The 19,029-nt window shown below is 47.5% G+C and overlaps 1 protein-coding gene and 1 long non-coding RNA gene across 2 annotated transcripts; one reads left to right on the forward strand and one right to left on the reverse strand.

The window, feature by feature from the left end:
• Positions 1-1,446: 1,446 nt before the first annotated feature.
• On the reverse strand, positions 1,447-8,539 carry LOC129036123 (uncharacterized). The gene is made up of 3 exons (XR_008502512.1): positions 7,917-8,539; positions 7,552-7,766; positions 1,447-1,780 (listed from the first exon to the last, which is right to left on the reverse strand). It is a non-coding gene; the product is annotated as an uncharacterized LOC129036123 (long non-coding RNA).
• Positions 8,540-12,422: 3,883 nt separating this feature from the next.
• Positions 12,423-15,233, forward strand: LOC129036118 (uncharacterized protein C5orf60-like). The gene is given in 5 exon segments (XM_054487102.2): positions 12,423-12,644; positions 13,358-13,415; positions 13,963-14,023; positions 14,234-14,433; positions 14,436-15,233. Coding segments are annotated over 5 exon segments (1,185 nt in total). The 3' UTR covers positions 15,080-15,233.
• Positions 15,234-19,029: the final 3,796 nt, after the last annotated feature.

Genomic DNA, 19,029 nt, shown 5'->3' on the forward strand with positions numbered 1-19,029 from the left:
GGCCTGGCACGGTGGCGCATGCCTGTAGTCCCAGCACTTTGGGAGGCCGAGGTGGGTGGAGCACCTGAGGTCAGGAGTTCGAGACCAGCCTGGCCAACATGGTGAGACCCTGTCCCTACTAAAAATACCAAAACTAGCCAGGCATGGTGGCAGGTGCCTGTAATCCCAGCTACTCAGGGGGCTGAGGCAGGAGAATCGCTTGAACCTAGGAGGCAGAGGTTGCAGTGAGCTGAGATCGCGTCATCACACTCCAGCCTGGGGGACAAGAGCGAGACTTCGTCTCAAAAAAAAAAAAAAAAAAGAAAAGAAATCACTAGGTAAAAACAAGGAAGTGAAATGCACAGTCCTACCTTAAAAAGCTTACTTTCTCCTGGCCGGGCGCGGTGGCTCATGCCTGTAATCCCAGCACATTGGGAGGCCGAGGCCGGCAGATCCCCTGAGGTCAGGGATTCGAGACCAGCCTGGCCAACATGGCAAAACCCTGCCAGGCGTGGTGGCAGGCACCTGTAGTCCCAGCTACTCGGGAAGCTAAGGCAGGAGAATGGGGTGAACCTGGGAGGCGGAGCTTGTAGTGAGCCGAGATCGTGCCACTGCACTCCAGCCCCAGCGACAGAGCGAGACTCCGTCTCAAAAAAAAAAAAAAAAGAGTGCAGAAGCAGTTTGCTTGCAGTTTGCAGAAGCAGTGTGCAGAAGCAGAAGCAGTGTACAGAAGCAGTGTACAGAAGCAGTTTGCAGAAGCAGTTGTCCAGGGCTTGATTCCATGCTCCATATTCAAACTACTCAAGGATCTAAACATTAGAGTTCAACTATGTGAGTTCAAATGTTTCTAGCAAATGTTTTTGTGTTTATTTCTTAATGATAATGGAATTTTTATATGGTGATATCTAGATGGAATTAAAAATAATAAGAAGCAATGAAGGGTAAATGCCTGTATAACTATGAATATATCTTTGCTGAACCCAACATATTTAAAAATATGATTGTATGAATTAATTGGATGAAATTTTGCTTTGGTGTGAGAGTTAAAACTCGTATCCTCTGGGCCGGGCGCGGTGGCTAACGCCTGTAATCCCAGCACTTTGGGAGGCCAAGGCAGGCAGATCACGAGGTCAGGAGATCAAGACCATCCTGGCCAACATGGTGAAACCCCGTCTCTACTAAAAATACAAAAAAAATTAGCCGGGCATGGTGGTGGGCACCTGTAGTCCCAGCTACTCAGGAGGCTGAGGCAGGAGAATGGCGTGAACCCAGGAGGCAGAGCTTGCAGTGAGCCGCGATCGCGCCACTGCACTCCAGCTTGGGCGATAGAGCGAGACTCTGTCTCAAAAAAAAACAAAAAACAAAAAACAAAAACAAAAACAAAAAAACTTGTATCCTCTGAAAGAACCTCATGAACATAGATTGTAAATCTACATTACTTGACAAGTAAGCAGAAAGACTTCCTGTGTCAATAGAAAATCATCTGCATTTATTTTGGTGTAGTAAAGAAGCATAACAAGACAAAACACAGTTCTCATAAAGCTACAATGTTTTGATAGGAGAAACAAAGAAAGAACCCAATGTAGACATAAAACTGCTGTACTCATTGGGAAAGATGAAGAAAATAAAGCAATCGGAACAGCAACTTTCACAAAGATAGTTTTACGGCTCCATATTAACATGAATCATTCTTCAAAAACAAGTTGCTCCAATTTCTTGTAGATTTTCAAATGTCCTAATGCATGGTCTCTGGCATTCTAAATTGCTTCTTGAACACTTCAAAACATAAGTCTGGAAATAGCTATTAATGAAATAGAGTAAGTGCAACAGTTATGCGGTACCTAGAATCTACTTTATCACATGCACACCCCTCTAGACACATGTGTTTCAGAATATGATCATTGCATTTAGTTTTCAAAAGTCCACTGGTATAATTTTCCCTACAACATGTTTCTGACATGTAAAAATTTGAGATTCCAAGAGGCAGATTCCCAGAATAAATAAGGCTTAGCCAGTGATGTTCCCCACTGTGACAATGTCAGCCCATTCTAACAGTGTTAGAATTACAAACACAAACGCACGCGATGTGCAGAGCATCGCAGTGCTGGGTGCGCTGACATCCAAGACTCCAGGAATTACATAGTTTAGCAAAGAGAATGTTTTTGCCTGAGACCCAGGTGTTCAAAATAATTTCTCCAGTCTGCTCTAGCCTATTTTATGTATGTATTCTGTTGTAAATGAGAAACAGACTTATTTTCTCCAGAATAATAGAACCGTAGTGACACTGGAAGTAAGCCCAGATGATTATTATTATTATTATTATTATTTCTTCTTGTTGTTCTTCTTCTTCTTCCTCTTCTTCCTTCTTTCTTTTCCTCTTCTTCTCTTCTTTCTCCTTCTTCTTTTCCTCCTCCTCCTCCTTCTCTTCTTCTTTTTCTTCTTTCTTCTTCCTCTTCCTCCTCCTCTTCCTCCTCTTCTTCCTCTTCTTCCTCCTCCTCCTCCTCCTTCTTTCTTCCTCTTCCTCTTCTTCTCCCCTCTTCCTCTCCCTCTCCCTTTTTTTTGAGACAAGGTCCCACTCTGTCACCCAGGCTGGACTGCAGTAGCAGATCAGCACTCACTGCAGCCTCGACCTCTTGGGCTCAAGTGATCCTCCTGCCTCAGCCTCCTCAGTAGCTGAGACTATAGGCATGCACCACCATGCCCAGCTAATTTTTTTTTGTATCTTTTGTAGAGATGGGGTTTCCCCATGTTGCCCAAGCTGGTCTTGAACTCCTGGGCTCAAGTGATCTGACCACCTTCGCCTCCAAAAGTTCTGGAATTACAGGCATGAGCCACCACGCCCAGCCTATCATTATTATTAATGATTATTTAAAAGACTAAGTTTTCGGTCGGGTGCGGTGGCTCACGCCTGTAATCCCAGCACTTTGGGAGGCTCAGGTGGGCAGATCATGAGGTCAGGAGATCGAGACCATCCTGGCTAAAACAGTGAAACCCCGTCTCTACTAAAAGTACAAAAAATTAGCCGGGCATGGTGGCGGGCACCTGTGGTCCCAGCTACACAGGAGGCTGAGGCAGGAGAATGGTGTGAACCTGGGAGGTGGAGGTTGCAGTGAGCTGAGATTGCGCCACTGCACTCCAGACTGGGCGACAGAGCAAGACTCCATCTCCAAAAAAAAAAAAAGACCAAGTTTTCCTTTCAGGGTCCACTTTTTCTTTATATTTTAAACTTAGGATAGCTTTTCTAGTATCGAAGCTAGTTTTCGGAATCTCCTACATCGCTTCTCATCATTTATTCATAATTTCACAGTGTAATTTGCGAGTTTCTTGGGCTGAGAATATGGCTCTAAAGGACTGATGATATCAATTATTCGGGAGTACAGAATGTTACCATTCTCGATTTGGTTATCCCCTTCACACTCTAATTTCCACATGGATATTAATAGCACTATTTGAAGTAGAGGAAAAATGAATTCAGTGAGTAGCATTCCTTCAGAATTCTGTGGCAAGTCTAAAAAAAAATCACATTTACAAAAACAGAGTTAACCGTTACCCTTTTAATTTATGTTAATACCTTCCTGTAATGGTCTGAAGTCTCATGCTTTGCAAAATGATCAATTTACCAAAACAATTATGATTTTCCTGGCCGAGTGCAGTGACTCAGGCCTGGAATCCCAGCACTTTGGGAGGCCGAGGCAGGCGGATCACGAGGTCAGGAAATCGAGACCATCCCAGCTAACACGGTGCAACCCCGTCTCCACAAAAAATTAGCTGGGCGTGGTGGCGGGCGCCTGTAGTCCCAGCTACTGTGGAGGCTGAGGCAGGAGAATGGCATGAACCCGGGACACGGAGCTTGCAGTGAGCGAGATCGCGCCACTGCACTCCAGCCTGGGTGACAGAGCGAGACTCCGTCTCAAAAAAAAAAAAAAAAAAAGTCTGATTTTCCTGCATTCATATGAAATAATTTATTTTAACACACCATTTTATATGTGTGTGTATGTGTGTGCACGCGCATATATGTATACACACACACACTAAGCAACAAGCTAGAATTCTTTTTTTTTGAGACAGAGTCTCACTCTGTCACCCAGGCTGGAGTGCAGTTGCACCATCTCTGCTCACTGCAACCTCTGCCTCCTGAGTTCAAGCAATTCTCTTGCCTCAGCCTCCTGAGTAGCTGGGATTACAGGCATGTGCCCCCATACCTGGCTAATTTTTTTTTTGCTTTTTTTCTGTTGAGACAGAGTCTCACTTTTGTTGCCCAGGCTGGAATGCAATGGTGCAATCTGAGCTCACTACAACCTCCACCTTCCAGGTTCAAGTGATTTTCCTGCCTCAGCCTCCTGAGTAGCTTGAACTACAGGGTCCCACCACCACGCCCAGCTAATTTTTTTGTATTTTTAGTAGAGACAGGGTTTCACCATGCTGGCCAGGCTGGTTTCAAACTTCTGACCTCAGGTGATCTGCCCGCCTCAGCCCCCCAAAGTGTTGGGATTACAGGCATGAGCCACTGCGCCTGGCCATTTTTTTGTATTTTTAGTAGAGATGAGGTTTCACCATGTTGGTCAGACTGGTCTCGAACCCCTGACCTCATGATCCGCCCGCCTCAGCCTCCCAAAGTGCTGGGATTACAGGCGTGAGCCACCGCACCCGGCTGAGTTGCTCCCACCTTTTATCTATTTTGAATAACATGGCTATCGACAGGGATGGGTGAGTGTCTCTTTATTTCCTGCTTTCAATTTTTGGGGGATATATACCCCGAAGTGGAATTGCTGGAGCGTCCCTAGGTATAATTTCCGAGGAGCTGCCTTACTGTTTTCTAGAGGGGCGGCACTATGTTACATTCCCACCAGCAGTGCACAAGGGTTCCAGTCTCTCCACATCCTCACCAACATTCGTTATTTTCTGGGTTTTCTTTGATACTAGTCAATGTAGTAGGAGTGAAATGGAATCTTGTTGTCATTTCCATCTGCCTAATGATTAGTGATGCTTAGTATGGAGAAATGTCCATTCAAGTCCTTTGGTTTTTTTTTTTTTTTTTTTGAGAGGGAGTCTCGCTCTGTCACCCAGGCTGGAGGGCAGTGGCGTGATCTCGGCTCACTGCAAGCTCTGCCTCCTGGGTTCATGCCATTCTCCTGCCTCAGCCTCCCGAGTAGCTGGGACTACAGGTGCCCACCACCATGCCCGGCTAATTTTTTGTATTTTTAGTAGAAACGGGATTTCACCGTGTTAGCCAGGATGGTTTCAATCTCTTGACCTTGTGATCCACCTGCCTTGGCCTCCCAAAGTGCTGGGATTACAGGCATGAGCCACCGCGCCCAGCCTTTTTTTTTTTTTTTTTTTTTTTTTTTTTTAAGACAGAGTCTTGCTCTGTCACCCAGGCTGGAGTGCAGTAGCGTGATCTCGGCTCACTGAAACTTCCACCTCCCAGGTTTAAGCGAGTCTCCTACCTCAGCCTCCCAAATAGCTGAGATTACAGGCACGCGCCACCACACCCGGCTAATTTTTGTAGTTTTAGTAGAGACGGGTTTCACCATGTTGGCCAGGCTGGTCTCGAACTCCTGACCTCAAGTGATCTGCCCGCCTCAGCCTCCCAAAGTGCTGGGATTACAGGTGTGAGCCACCAGGCCCAGCCCCCTTTTTTTTTTTTTTTTTAAGACAGAGTCTCGCCCTGTCACCCAGGCTGGAGTGCAGTGGCGTGATCCCGGCTCACTGCAACCTCCACCTCCTGGGTTCAAGTGATTCTCCTGCCTCAGCCTCCCGAGTAGCGGGGACTACAGGCATGCGCCACGATGCCTGGCTAATTTTTGTATTTTTAGTAGAGACGGGGTTTTACCATGTTGGCCAGGCTGCTCTCGAAGTCCTGACCTCAGGTGATCTGCCTGCCTCGGCCTCCCAAAGTGCTGGGATTACAGGTGTGAGCCACCGGGCCCGGCCTTGCTCATTTCTGAATTTGATTGTTAGGTTTTTGTTGTTGAGTATGTTTTTTTAATTGAAGTGTAATATTCACAGAGAGAAGCCACCAATCCCCAGAGGGCAGCTTGGTAAATTCTCGTAGAGTGAATACGTCTGGGACACCAGCCCTCAGATCAAGAAACAGAATATTACCAGAGCCACCCTCCCCCAGGGCACTAAGATAATCGCTGTCCTGACTTCTCACCAGATGTTTCTTTTGCCTGTTTCAGAGCTTCCCAGAAACAGAATCCTGCCGTGCGCATTCATTTGTGTCTGGCTGCTTCTGCTCAACGTTATGTTGCTGAGATTCACCAACTGTGCGTGGCGGCTGTGAATCCATTTTCAGTGCTGTAAGAATTTTACTCCACAAATACACTGAGAGGTACTTATCCATTCTCCTGCTGGAAGCTGGGGCTACTGTGAAGGGTGCTGATATGAACATTCTAGTGCACATCATCTGGTGAACACATGCACAGTGCACAATTCTTTTGGGTCTATGCATAGGAGTGGAATGTGGGGATCACAGGTGTGGTCTCCTTTAGTAGGTATTACCCAAGGGTTTTCCAAAGTAGTTGTGCTATTTTACATTCCCAATAGTTTCGGTTACTCCACATTCTTGCCCAAACTTGGTATCGTGTTTTTAATTTTAGCCATTCTGGTAGGTGTAATATTGGTTTCTCATTGTGGTTTAAATTTGATGGCTTATGAGGCTGAGCACGTTTTAAATGCTTTTTGGCCATTTGGATGTTCATTTGCTCTTTCTTCTCCCTCCTTCTCTCCCTCCTCTCTCCTCCCTCCCTCCCCCCTCCTCCCTCCCTTTCTTCCTTCCCTTTTTTGTCCCTCTTCATTTCTTTCACCCATTGTCCTATTGGTCTGCCAGCTTTTTTCTTAATTTTTTAAAAAATTTTGTTTTAAGTACTGGGATACATGTACAGAATGTGCAGGTTTGTTACAAAGGTAAACATGTGCCATGGTGGTTTGCTGCACTTACCCACCCATCACCTAGGTATTAAGCCCCGCATGCGTCTTTCTTACTAACTTACAGGAATTCTCTTTATACTCTACATGTGATTTATCTTTTCACTCTCCTCCATTCCCCACCTCTTTTTTTTTAAGACACAGAGTCTCACCCTGTCACCCAGGCTGCAGTGCAGTGGCACAATCATGGCTCACTGCAGCCTCAGCCTCCCAGGCTCAAGTGTTCCTCCTGCCTCAGCCTCCCAAGTATCTGGGACCACAGGCATGCACCACCACGCCTAGCTAATTTTTCATTTTTTGTAGAGACAAGGTCTTGCTAAGCTGCTCAGGCTGTTCTCTAACTCCTGACCTCAAGTGATCCTTGCACCTTGGCCTCCCAAAGTGCTGGGATTACAGCATGAGCCACCACACCCGGCCCCATCTTTTTACTCTCTTATTGATGAAAAAATTCTTAATTTTACTATCACCCAATGTATCAATCATTTTCTTTTGGGGATAGTGTTTTGTCTTATTGAAGAAATTTCTACCTGCCTCCTAAGGAGCGTTACAAATCTCCATATGCCCACAAAGCCCCACCCACTGTTCTAATGTGTATTTTGTGCTAGAAAATAAACGAGGCACTGTCCCAGAGGCTATGCCTACCTTGTGGGAAAACTGTCTTCATCATCATTCGCCAAGCCAGATGATAGGGATGAGGACAATCTCCATGGCTCCCGGCATCTGGAATGCTTCCTGCATTAGAGAAAGTGGGCCCGATGCCATCGTGGGCCCAGCCCCACCTGCACCCCACGGGGACAGGGCATGAGGAATGGAGAAGTTGTGGTGTCCTTGGGCAGAGCCAGCCCAGAGATGTGGTTCTGCAAACAGAATGAGGGTACAGATGAGTCTGCCTGCATCGCCACGGGGCTCCGGGGGCTGCAGGAGGTGGGAGAGAAGCAGGTAGAGGAGGGATCCAGCGGGAAGAAGAGCAGAGGGTTCTCCCTGGTTCGGGAGAAAAAAGGACGCACCTTTTGTTTAACAACTCAGTGTTTTGGGGACCGGAGGTGAGGTCGCAGCTGCTGGTTCCACAGAGCCTGTCTCTGGAGTTAGTTGTTTAGATGTCAGAATTGGTGAAAAGTTTGAGATTGTACCAGCTGGTCCAGGAAAGGTAACGGGGGAGCTATAAAGCTTGCAGCAGGGCAGTCAGGCTGTCCGGTGCACAGGGGCTCCAGGGCACGTGAGCCATACTCTGCTTAGGGCCAGGCCTCCCAGGAGTGACCCAGACCAGCCTTTTCTTTCTCATTCTCTCACTCTCTGAATTCAAAAGCTTGAACATGCCACGAAAGGTCTACCCAATATAAAGAAAGTATTTGCCTCCTGGGCTCAGAAATGGTATTAAGGAAGTTACAAATCTACTGACTGTGACAGCAAATCAGTGGCTGCTTGGGATGGGGTGGGGTGGGAGGGGCTGTAGGGAGGGATTCCAAAGAATCACGAGGAAGCTTTGGGAGTCGTGATGCTCCTGGTCATGGTTTTGCGGGTGCGTACGTGTATCAACATTGATCAAAACAAAATTTTTTTTTTTTTGAGATGGAGTTTCGCTCTTGTTGCCCAGGCTGGAGTGCAGTGGCACGATCTCGGCTCACTGCAACCTCCGTCTCCCGGGTTCAAGTGATTTTCCTGCCTCAGCCTCCAGAGTAGCTGGGATTACAGGCATGCACCACCACGCCTGGCTAATTTTTTATACTTTTAGTAGAGACGCGGTTTCACTGTGTTGGTCAGGCTGGTCTCGAACTCCTGACCTCAGGTGATTCACCCACCTCGGCCTACCAAAGTGCTGGGATTACAGGCATGAGCCACCACGCCTGGCCTTGTTCTCTTGTATGTCAGTTACCCCTCCGTGAGGCTGCTAAACATCCTCCCAGCAGACACACGCACAGACACACACCTGCAGGCCCTCACGCAGTTTGCAAGGCAGTGGTTCAAGTTACACGTTAATCCCTCAAGCATGCTCATCTCGCTCTCCGAACCTGCCCTCTTGCAGGGTCCATGGTTCTTCTAAGTGTCCTGGTCACAAGGCAGCTGGATCGACACTCAGAGGTACAGAGCAGAGCAGAGTGTGGTCCCTGCTTCTGTCTCGCCCCCACGATATTTACACACAGAGACCTTCCCAGGAGCTGTGACTTGAACTTCACAATCCGCAGGGTCCACCCAGGAGCCGTGTCCTCCTCACAGGCAATGGGATCCCCTCCTCTCTCCATAATCCGAACGCATGTGTGTGCTCTGTGCACTCACCGCCACCCCTCTCCGCTGCTCTCTAGCTCCTGATTTGCATAGTGAGAGGCAGACACCAGGCTTGAATCAGGAGGGGCAGCGCCTTGTCCCAGTGAGTTTGGGTCTTGAGACAGTGAGTAGCAAGGGTGTAGAGAGGAAGGGATTTATCGACAAAGTTATCTGACTTTGATTCTTGAGCTCAATAGGGAGAGTTTGAATAACAAGGGACACCGATACTAACACACGTGTTAAATAGACGAACTGCTTCTAATATTTGATAGGCAATAAATGTCACATTTATTTATACTTCTAAGCAAAGTGAAGTCTTGTTCTCAGTTGCTCATTTTCAGAGACTGAGAAAGTCCAAGATCTCATGGGCCCCTCCCCTTCCTCAGGTTATAGACACCAGGGCCCTGGAGACTGCAAGCTGGGGAGGTCTCCTGGGAGTCAGAGGGGGACATGGAGGAGAGCGGAGGAGAGAATGCTGTTCTAGGGTGTGATTAGGTGGCTGTCAGATCCCTGCTCCTACATTCAGTAGGGAGTGACTTTTGGAAAATTATGTAGCCTCCCTAAGTCTGTTTTCTCACCTGAAAAATGGAGCTGATGGTAATAATCCTCATCCAGGAGAATAGTATGTGTTGGTCATTCTCGTTGCATTCTTTTTAAGAGCTGCACAGCACTCCATTGTATGGGCATTAAATCATTTATTTATTGTGTGCAAACTCGACTCACTGCAACCTCTGCCTCCAAGGTTCAAGTGACTCTCCAGCCTCAGCCCCCTGAGTAGCTGGGATTACAGGTGCCCGCGACCATGCCTGGCTAAATTTTGTATTTTTAGTAGAGATGGGGTTTCACCATGTTGGCCAGGCTGGTCTTGAACTCCTGACCTCCGGTGATCCGCCCACCTCAGTCTCCCAAAGTGCTTGGATTACAGGCCTGAGCCACCACTCCCGGCCCATAGACCTAAATATAAAACACATTTGTTGAATGCCATGAAACCAGCAGCTTTGCTGTCACCACCAGAGGGACTCACATGATTTGGAGAATTTTCAAATAGGGATATTGATGCAAACAAATAGGAAAGACCAGTAGCTCTGCTCTTCTCCTCAGAGACCAGAACCTGCCCAAACCACCCAGCATCCCTGACTGATGATGGTGCCTGAGCTCATGTGAGGAGAAGACACAGCGAGGGGAGATGCCTGTGGAAAGCAGATGGCCTGAGCTCTGTGTGCACGCCCTAGTCCACGGGTAGATCCATCAGCAACAGTGGAAGCCTCACCGACTCAAGGTGTTAGTGTACAAATTCAGACAACTGTTGGCAGAATACCAAGCACGCAGATAAAGGAGCGGTTCCTGGGAAGCCCATGCATAAGAAACGAAAAATAAGCAGAGACGGCTCCGGCTACACACTGCTCACAGAATTTACAAATTTAGTACAAGCTGGTTACAAACAAACGAACAGTAACAACAATTTTCAGGAGAAAAGAATCAGAATCCAGAGCTGAATAGTCTATAACCTAAAGTATCCAGTGTTCAATGATAAGTTACAAGACAAAAGAAACAGGAAAGTGTGGGGGGAAACCAGTTAATAGAAACTGTCTTTGTGTCCCCAGATGTCACACTTAGCAAACAAAGACTTCAAAGCAGTTACTTATGTTAAAAGAACTAAAAAAGGGCCGGGCACAGTGGCCCATGCCTGTAATCCCAGCACTTTGGGAGGCCGAGGCAGGCAAATCACCTGAGGTTACAGGCACATGCCTGTAATCCCAGCTACTTGGGAGACTGAGGCAAGACAATCACTTAAACCTGGGAGGCAGAGGTTGCAGTGAGCCGAGATCACACCATTGCACTGCAGCCTAGGCAACAAGAGCGAAACTCTGTCTCAAAAAAAAAAAAGAAAAAGAAAAAGAAAAATGACTTATGAAACATCAAGCACAACATATGTAGAATGACAGTCTCAGAAAGAAAGAAAAGGGGAAAGAATTATTTATAGAAATAATGGCTAAAAACTTACCAAATTTGATATAAAACATTAATCTATAGAATCAATGTTTACTTTCAGTAAAATAAATACCAATATATCCACTCCTACACACCTTGTGTCAACCTACGAAAAGACAAAGAGCAAATATTGAAAACAGTAAGACAAAAACTTCTCATGTACAAGAGCACCACGACAAAATTAGCCACTGATTTCTGATCAGAAACAATGGTGAGACCAGGCACGGCAGCTCACACCTGTAATCCCAGCACTTTGAGAGGCCAAGGCGGGTGGAATACCTGAGGTCAGGAGTTCAAGACCAGCTTGGCCAACATGGTGAAACCCCGTCTCTACTAAAAATACAAAAATTAGACCAGGCGCAGTGGCTCACGCCTGTAATCCCAGAGCTTTGAGAGGCCGAGGTGGGCAGATCACGAGGTCAGGAGATCGAGACCATCCTGGCTAACACAGTGAAACTCCATCTGTACTAAAAATACAAAAAATTAGCCGGGCGTGGTGGCAGGCGCCTGTAGTCCCAGCTACCTGGGAGGCTGAGGCAGGAGAATGGCGTGAACCCAAGAGGTGGAGCTTGCAGTGAGCTGAGATCACACCACTGCACTCCAGCCTGGGCAACAGAGCAAGACTCCATCTCAAAAAAAAAAAAAAAATGTGGCACATATACACCATGGAATACTATGCAGCCATAAAAAAGGATGAGTTCATGTCCTTTGTAGGGACATGGATGAAGCTGGAAACCATCATTCTGAGCAAACTATCGCAAGGACAGAAAACCCAACACTGCATGTTCTCACTAATAGGTGGGAATTGAACAATGAGAACACTTGGACACAGGGCAGGGAACATCACACACCAGAGCCTGTCGTGGGGTGGGGGGATTGGGGAGGGATAACATTAGGAGAAATACCTAATGTAAATGATGAGTTAATGGGTGCAGCAAACCAACATAGCACATGTATACATGTGTAACAAACCTGTAGGTTGTGCACGTGTACCCTGTAACTTAAAGTATAATTTTAAAAAAAAAGAAAGAAAAGAAAACGGACCAGGTCTGTCTCTGACAGGTTGAGCAGGTGGAATGGGAAGGAGGGATCTGGAAGGCCAGGAGGGTGGAGGGAACTGCAGGGGTGGGTGGTGGTGGGTGGGGTTGGGCTTTAGCCTCCTCCTCCCACTGCCCACCCCACCCTTAGGAGCACTTTGTGAGGGGGGGGCCCCAGCTCTGTGATGTGGGCCTGGGCCCCAATAAATAGTCCCAGAGGGGATGCCCAGGGCTCAGTTGCCTGAGGACAGCAGTGCAGTTGACATGGATATTCTCTTTCCTCTGGACGGTGTTATTGGTACAGAGCTGTGCTCCAGCCCCATTCCCCAGATCATCCATTTCATCCTCTTCATTGTGTTTAGCCTGGTGATCCTGATCATCTTACGCCCCTACATTCCCAGGGAGCCATCCTCAGTGCCTCCCAGAGAGGAGAACAGCGAGAACGTAAGGAGCCCTCAGCCCACACCCAGCAGAGAATGCTTCTATTTTTCCTGCTCTCTTTTCCACTTTTCCACATCAACCTGAGGAGCTCCTGTGATGGGAAATCTCATCGTCCCTCTAGGGACAGCAGGACAGGCAGGGGTTGGAGTGGGCATAGGATTTCCATCCCAAGCTCCCAGACCATTTGTGGGGATGCACGGGAGGCGTCAGAGCAAAAATAAACCCCAGGACTCAGCGGCAAGGACCCGGTCATGAGAAGGGTGAGGTCTCTGTGGAAGGACAGGCCCTGAGCCCGGGCTCATCAGCCGCCTTCCTGGGCAGGTGCCTCAGGGCCCAGCCTCTGTGTGAGGTGCTCTGGGGGCTGTGCTGAGCCCCTGAGAGCCTCTCACCTGAGACTGGAGTCGCCTCTGGCCTCCTCGGAAGCAGAATCCTCCCTGCCAGCTCAGAGACACCTGTAGACCCAAGTGTGTGTGTTTCCCAAGCAGCGGAACAGGGACTGAGGACTCCCAGGGCAGGCCTCACATAGAAAACCCCTCCGTGCTTTTCAAAGAAGGAAACCAGAAAAGGTTACTATGCACTTTAGAAACAAGTGAAAGAGAATCACACAGGGCTCTGTGAGCTGGGCGGAGAAAGTGTGTCATTCATGAGCACTGGGTCTGCAGCTGTGGGGACAGGAGACTGAGACTCGGCCTGCACCCTCACTCCTTCTCCCTCAGGGTCAAGCTGAAGTGAGGGGGTGGTTCAGGATCAGAAATAAATATACCACTTTGAAAGGTAAGTCTCTGAGGGTCCCAGAAGCCCCCAGAGGTGACAGCTTCACCTGATCCTAGGAACATGCTCCATGTCTCCAAGGAATTCATTTTCAGAGGCTTGAAGGGAAGCTCCTGGGAGAGAAATTGAAACCCGGGATCCCTCTCCATGGGATGAAGCCATGGAGGGCCAGGGAACGAGTGTTGCCCAGGAGGGGACTGTGTGGGGGAGGGGACCAGTGACCACCTGGACGTGCAGGAGGGGCTGCAGGTCTATGTGGGCAGCAGTTTAACATGGCTGAGCCCTCTCTGAGGCCACCCCTGTCCTCTCTCCCCATCAGGTGGTCGTGACCCCCATGATGGGGCATGTCAGGAAGCACTTTGGAGATGAGAAAACGCTGCCCACCAGGCACCTGCCTATCACTCCTGGGGCCCTGTGGCCTTGGACAGGGATGCTGGGGCTCCAGGGTCTAATCCCCGATCCCAGGGTCTCCCCTAAGGACACACACACTCGGCCTCCTGTAAGTCCCAGTTCCCTCCCTTGCCACCATAACCCATCTCCTTCTTTCCAGATTGCAGAGTTCTCTTGAAAGAACTGGAGAACCTTGAGGTCTACACTCTCCTGTCGAAAAAGTGAGGCTCTTTCCCCTTCTCTCCCGTGTCCTCCTTCCTACCAGGGCCTAGGATGCCACCCCAGGGCCTGGGGCTGATCTGGGAGGGGAGATCAGTCATGATGTCACTAAAGCCCTGGGCAGGGGAAGGCAGAGCTTTGTGAAGTCAGCATGGGGGCCCTGGAGGGGCCCCGTGCTCCCGGCTGTAGCCTGTGCCTCCTGTCTCCTGCAGGTGCCTGAAGAAGCTCTCTAGGGAGGGCAGCTCCCATCACCTTCCACGCCAAGTCCGCCCAGGGCCAGTGTACAAACGAGCATCTGCTAGGAAGCACCGGCCACGTGGGGTGCGTGGGAAAGCTTCTCCCACCAGCTTCCATGTGTCCCCACGGGCTTCCCCAGCTCCTCTGGCCTCCATGCCGACATCAGTCCCAAAGACCTCGTAGAGTCCTTGGGGTATCTGTCATCCCTGAGCTCCTCCCAGGCATCAGAGGCTTTTCGTCCCCTGAAGCACCCTTCACACCGGCCACCTGTGAGCACCCTATCACCAAACCCGACCACCTCCGCAGAATCCTTGGGGTACCTGTCATCCCTGAGCTCCTCCCAGCCACCAGAGCCTTTGCGTCCCCTGAAGCACCCTTCACACAAGCCACGTGGGCGTTCCCCTCCCCCACGACGGAATCCTGGCTGGGTGTCCTGGACCGACTCCACACAGGCTGATTCCGAAACTGACGCCATAATATACCTAATGTGCAAGGCCCCTGAGCACTCCTGTCTACACAGCTGGTGGGTGCCTTCTAGCCCTGAGCACTCCTGTCTACACAGCTGGTGGGTGCCTTCTAGCCCTGAGCACTCCTGTCTACACAGCTGGTGGGTGCCTTCTAGCCCTGAGCACTTCTGTCTACACAGCTGGTGGGTGCCTTCTAGCCCTCGAGTGATCCGAGGCGTTGGTCGCCGCAGTGATCCCGACCTGGTCCTCTCCTGGAGGCAGGAGGCTGCTAGAGCCTGGTGCCACTGCACCTCCTCACAGTTCCCATTCGAGCACCCTAATCTTCCCACCCACCTACCAGAGGCTTCCTTCTAGGGAGACCCCACATGCAGGCAGGTGGAGGCAGGGCTCACACTGGCCTCCAGGGCTGTGCAACTGGCACATTATTTTGCACATAACTTGGGTCAGGTTTGTGAGGTCTGATTTTTAAAATGAAGCAACAATCACATAAAGATTTTCAAACAAATAAGTCAAATGTATGGCAGTATTTCTATTTTATCCTATGGCAAAATAATTCTTCCTAATTTTAATATTATTTTGTTCCTTAAAATGTAATACCTTCAAATGATATTACCCATGTTTCCAGGATTTGACAAAGTCTTAATTTTCAGCCAACATGGCTTAAGCTGATGAACTACTTAAAAGGATTCTTTTCTTTTCTTTTCTTTCTTTTTTTTTTTTTTTTTTTTTGAGATAGAGTCTCGCTCTGTCACCCAGGCCGGAGTGCAGTGGCACGATCTCAGCTCACTGCAACCTCCACCTCCTGGGTTCAAGCGATTCTCCTGCCTCAGCCTCCCAAGTAGCTGGGATTATAGACATGCACCACCACGGTTGGCTAATTTTTGTATTTTTAGTAGAGATGGGGGTTTCGCCATGTTGGCCAGGCTGGTCTCGAACTCCTGGCCTCAGGTGATCCACTACCCTTGGTCTCCCAAAGTGCTGGGATTACAGGCGTGAGCCACCATGCCCAGCCGGAGGGTTCATTTTTTAAATAATTCTAAGAAATGCACATTTTCCAAGACTCAGGAGGTCAGGCTTCATTTTATATTCAGTAAAGGGTTAAAAAAGGATGTGATGCTCCAAATAAATTGAAGTCTTACACAATTTCCCACTGAATGTATGCTTGAGATAGACACACAACCCATTCAAACTACTGGGAAGAGGCGTCTTATCATCTGAATTGAAGAAAGTGTCCATTTAGGCAACAAGTGTATTAGAATAATGAAACACCTCACTACTTATATGCCCAGCACTTTCTAAAGGGTGCACTTTGGTTAGACTGTGTATTTCTTACTGCCCATAAGTAACACATTGTCGTTGGCTTGTTAAAGTCTGCTTTAATATCATCTGTCAAGTATGTGTCACTGGTGAAGTCTCTCAGATTATCCCTCAGGGTGAAGCATCACACTCCTTTCTTCAAAAGGAGCAAAGTCGACACGAGGGCCCTTGAAGCCAATTTGTTCCAACAAGAACTTCCGTCCTATTCCTTATAATTACATATTTATACCTACTATATTTTCTATTTTACTCCCTTTAATGTCATTGAACCACAAAATGATGAAATACGGTCGTGAGTACCCTCTAGTACACTACTGGCTTATATTCTTTTTATAGTGCACCAGATGTTTAATCATCAGAACAATGGACCAACTAGGAAAGATTTCCATATAGAAAATACATTACAGAGTAGCGTACCCTTTTTAAACTGACTTTTTAAACAGGTTTAAACTAAATGATCATGTCTTTTGACTTAAAGTTGTTTGGGGTAGCCACAATGTCTGAAAACAGACTACTGTCCATAATAAATAGTTTATTGTTATGACATGTTTAATGTGCTGTCCCTCACTAGGAACTCTTAGTTCAATAGGTTGTGCAAAACTGCAATGCATGGTGTGCCTTAAAGCAACGTTCCCATCATCTGCTGCACCTGCGTCCACCATACATTGCTGCAGATGAGTTATGTGTCCAACTTCCAGGGTGTAAACTTATGCCTTTACCCCAGAAGAACTAAACAAGTGGGTTCAATCTATTAGAAAAATACTGTCAATATTTCCAGACTTCTTTATTTTTGGAGACAGGGTCTCACACCCAGGCTGGAGTGCAGTGGCGTGTCACGGCTCATTGTAGCCTTGAACTCCTGGGCTCAAACGATCCTCCTGCCTCAGTCTCCCGAGGAGCTGGGACCAACAGGTATGTGCCACCATGCCTGGCTAATTGCTATTTTTTTTTTTTTTTTTTTTTTTTTTTGGTGGAGATTGTGTTGCCTAGGCTGGTCTTGAACTCCTGGCCTCAAGTGATCCTCCCACCTCAGCCTCCCAGAGTGTGGGATTACAGGCATGAGCCACCATGTCTGGCCTTGGTTTTGAAATAGATTTTTATTTAAAATAGGTTTCACACTGATTTCAATAAATCAGGCACTCCAGAACACAATGTACAGGGTGGCAATTATATGTTGACTTCTTAATACTCCAAGGGATAAAGATCTTTTCTAAATAAGCAAAAAAAGTAGTCATTGTGCAATATTAGCCTCTAAAAGCAATTTCCCTTTATAGACTACAATATTACTGACAGTTTCATGCACTTTTGCTTTATAAAGAACTCCACAGGAAGAAATTTCCCCAGTCTTTCCCGGTAGACACAGCTACATTTTCTGTCACACACAAACCATTGTCACAGTACAGCATGTCCAGATCCAGAGAATCAAGGGGTTTCACAATTGCTTCCCCAATGTATGCCATGAGGTTGGTCAGATTTGAAACCATTCCCATGACAGGATCAATCTTTATAATTGTGCCCCTGCCGTACGGATGGTTTGCATTTCCCAAACAGGAGTGTCCTGGGTTACTCAGAGGTGTGCCATGGCGCCCTCCCTTGGCCGTTTTATAATAACCAGAACTGCCCATTTCCCCATGGACACACATTCCAAGCTCTCCACAGCCCAGTACCACCGTTATGCAAAGGATATGGATGGAACTCACATTCAGAAAGCTAGAAAATAAGGCTGTGCCAGGCACAGTAGATGAGCAATGAGAAGATGCTAATGTCTTTTCTAGAAGCGTGAGTGATCCAGCTCTTTGGTTCTGAGCATTTCTGCGCTTTAGCGTTTCTCTCCCTCATTCACAGTAAAGACATCTGCAGCTCTTCCCTCCTCCTGAGATCAGAAACTGGAACGGCCACCACCTGCTCCCTGATGTTTTCACGATCTCTGCCATTTGTTACAACAACCACTTAGCCAGACATCTCAGCGCCGGGATCCCCTTAAACTGCAGAAGCAAGACCACCCCACCACCCTTTCTTTTTATTCCTGCCATAATTTGATGCTAGTAACACTCTGCCTACCTACTTCCAATGGTAACAAATATTTTGTAGAATGTTCAAGTTTATTTTGTAGATTGTGGTCCCAGGAGTGAGAGAAACTCTCCACCTACCAGACCTGTGACTTAGGTAAGTCACTCTGTGTCTCCAAACTTAATTTCCTTGATGTGGAAAATGAGGATAGAAGTGAATAACATTGCAGGAAAGGGGACATGAGTTATAATATAAAACTCTTTGCATGGTTCCTATTGGATAATTTTGCTATTATTGCTTGTATTTTTGTCACATTATAACCAACTTAGTTTTACTTGTTAAAGTACACACAATTGGGTTTTTTTAAAAGAATTAATCAATTTAATTTACTAGCACAAAAGCTAGTGTTAAAAATATGTGTTAAAAATTGAGTCCCAGCAGGGCACCGTGGCTCACACCTGTAATCCCAGCACTTTGGGAGGTCAAGGCTGGCAGATCACTTGAGGCCAGGAGTTTGAGACCAGCCTGGCCAACATGGTGAAACCTCATTTCTACTAAAAATACAAAAAATAGCCGGGCGTGGTGGCTCATGCCTGTAGTCCCAGCTACTCAGGAGGCTGAGACAGGAAAATTGCTTGAACCGGGAGGCAGAGGGTGCAGTGAGCCGAGATGGCACCACTGCACTCCAGCCTGGGCAACAGAGTAAGACTCTATTTAAAAAAAAAGTGAATCCCATCTGATAAAATAAACTGAATATTTAAGTAAATTTCAAATATTGTTTTGCCCCATTATATTTAGGGGTTTCTACTAATTGACTTTGACGTTCAAGGGCTGTTTTGTGATCCCAAAGCCATTGCCACTTTTACTTTGAACAAGCTGGACTCGTGGGGTACTCCAGAGCCAACTGTTTTCTCCACGCAGCCTGCTCCTTACTGCTGGTTCTGAGTCCCTGAATGAAATCTGGGATCTTCATGGCT

The sequence above is a fragment of the Pongo pygmaeus genome, chromosome 4, assembly GCF_028885625.2.
Source record: "Pongo pygmaeus isolate AG05252 chromosome 4, NHGRI_mPonPyg2-v2.0_pri, whole genome shotgun sequence".
In the NCBI taxonomy this organism is placed as follows: Eukaryota; Metazoa; Chordata; class Mammalia; order Primates; family Hominidae; genus Pongo; species Pongo pygmaeus.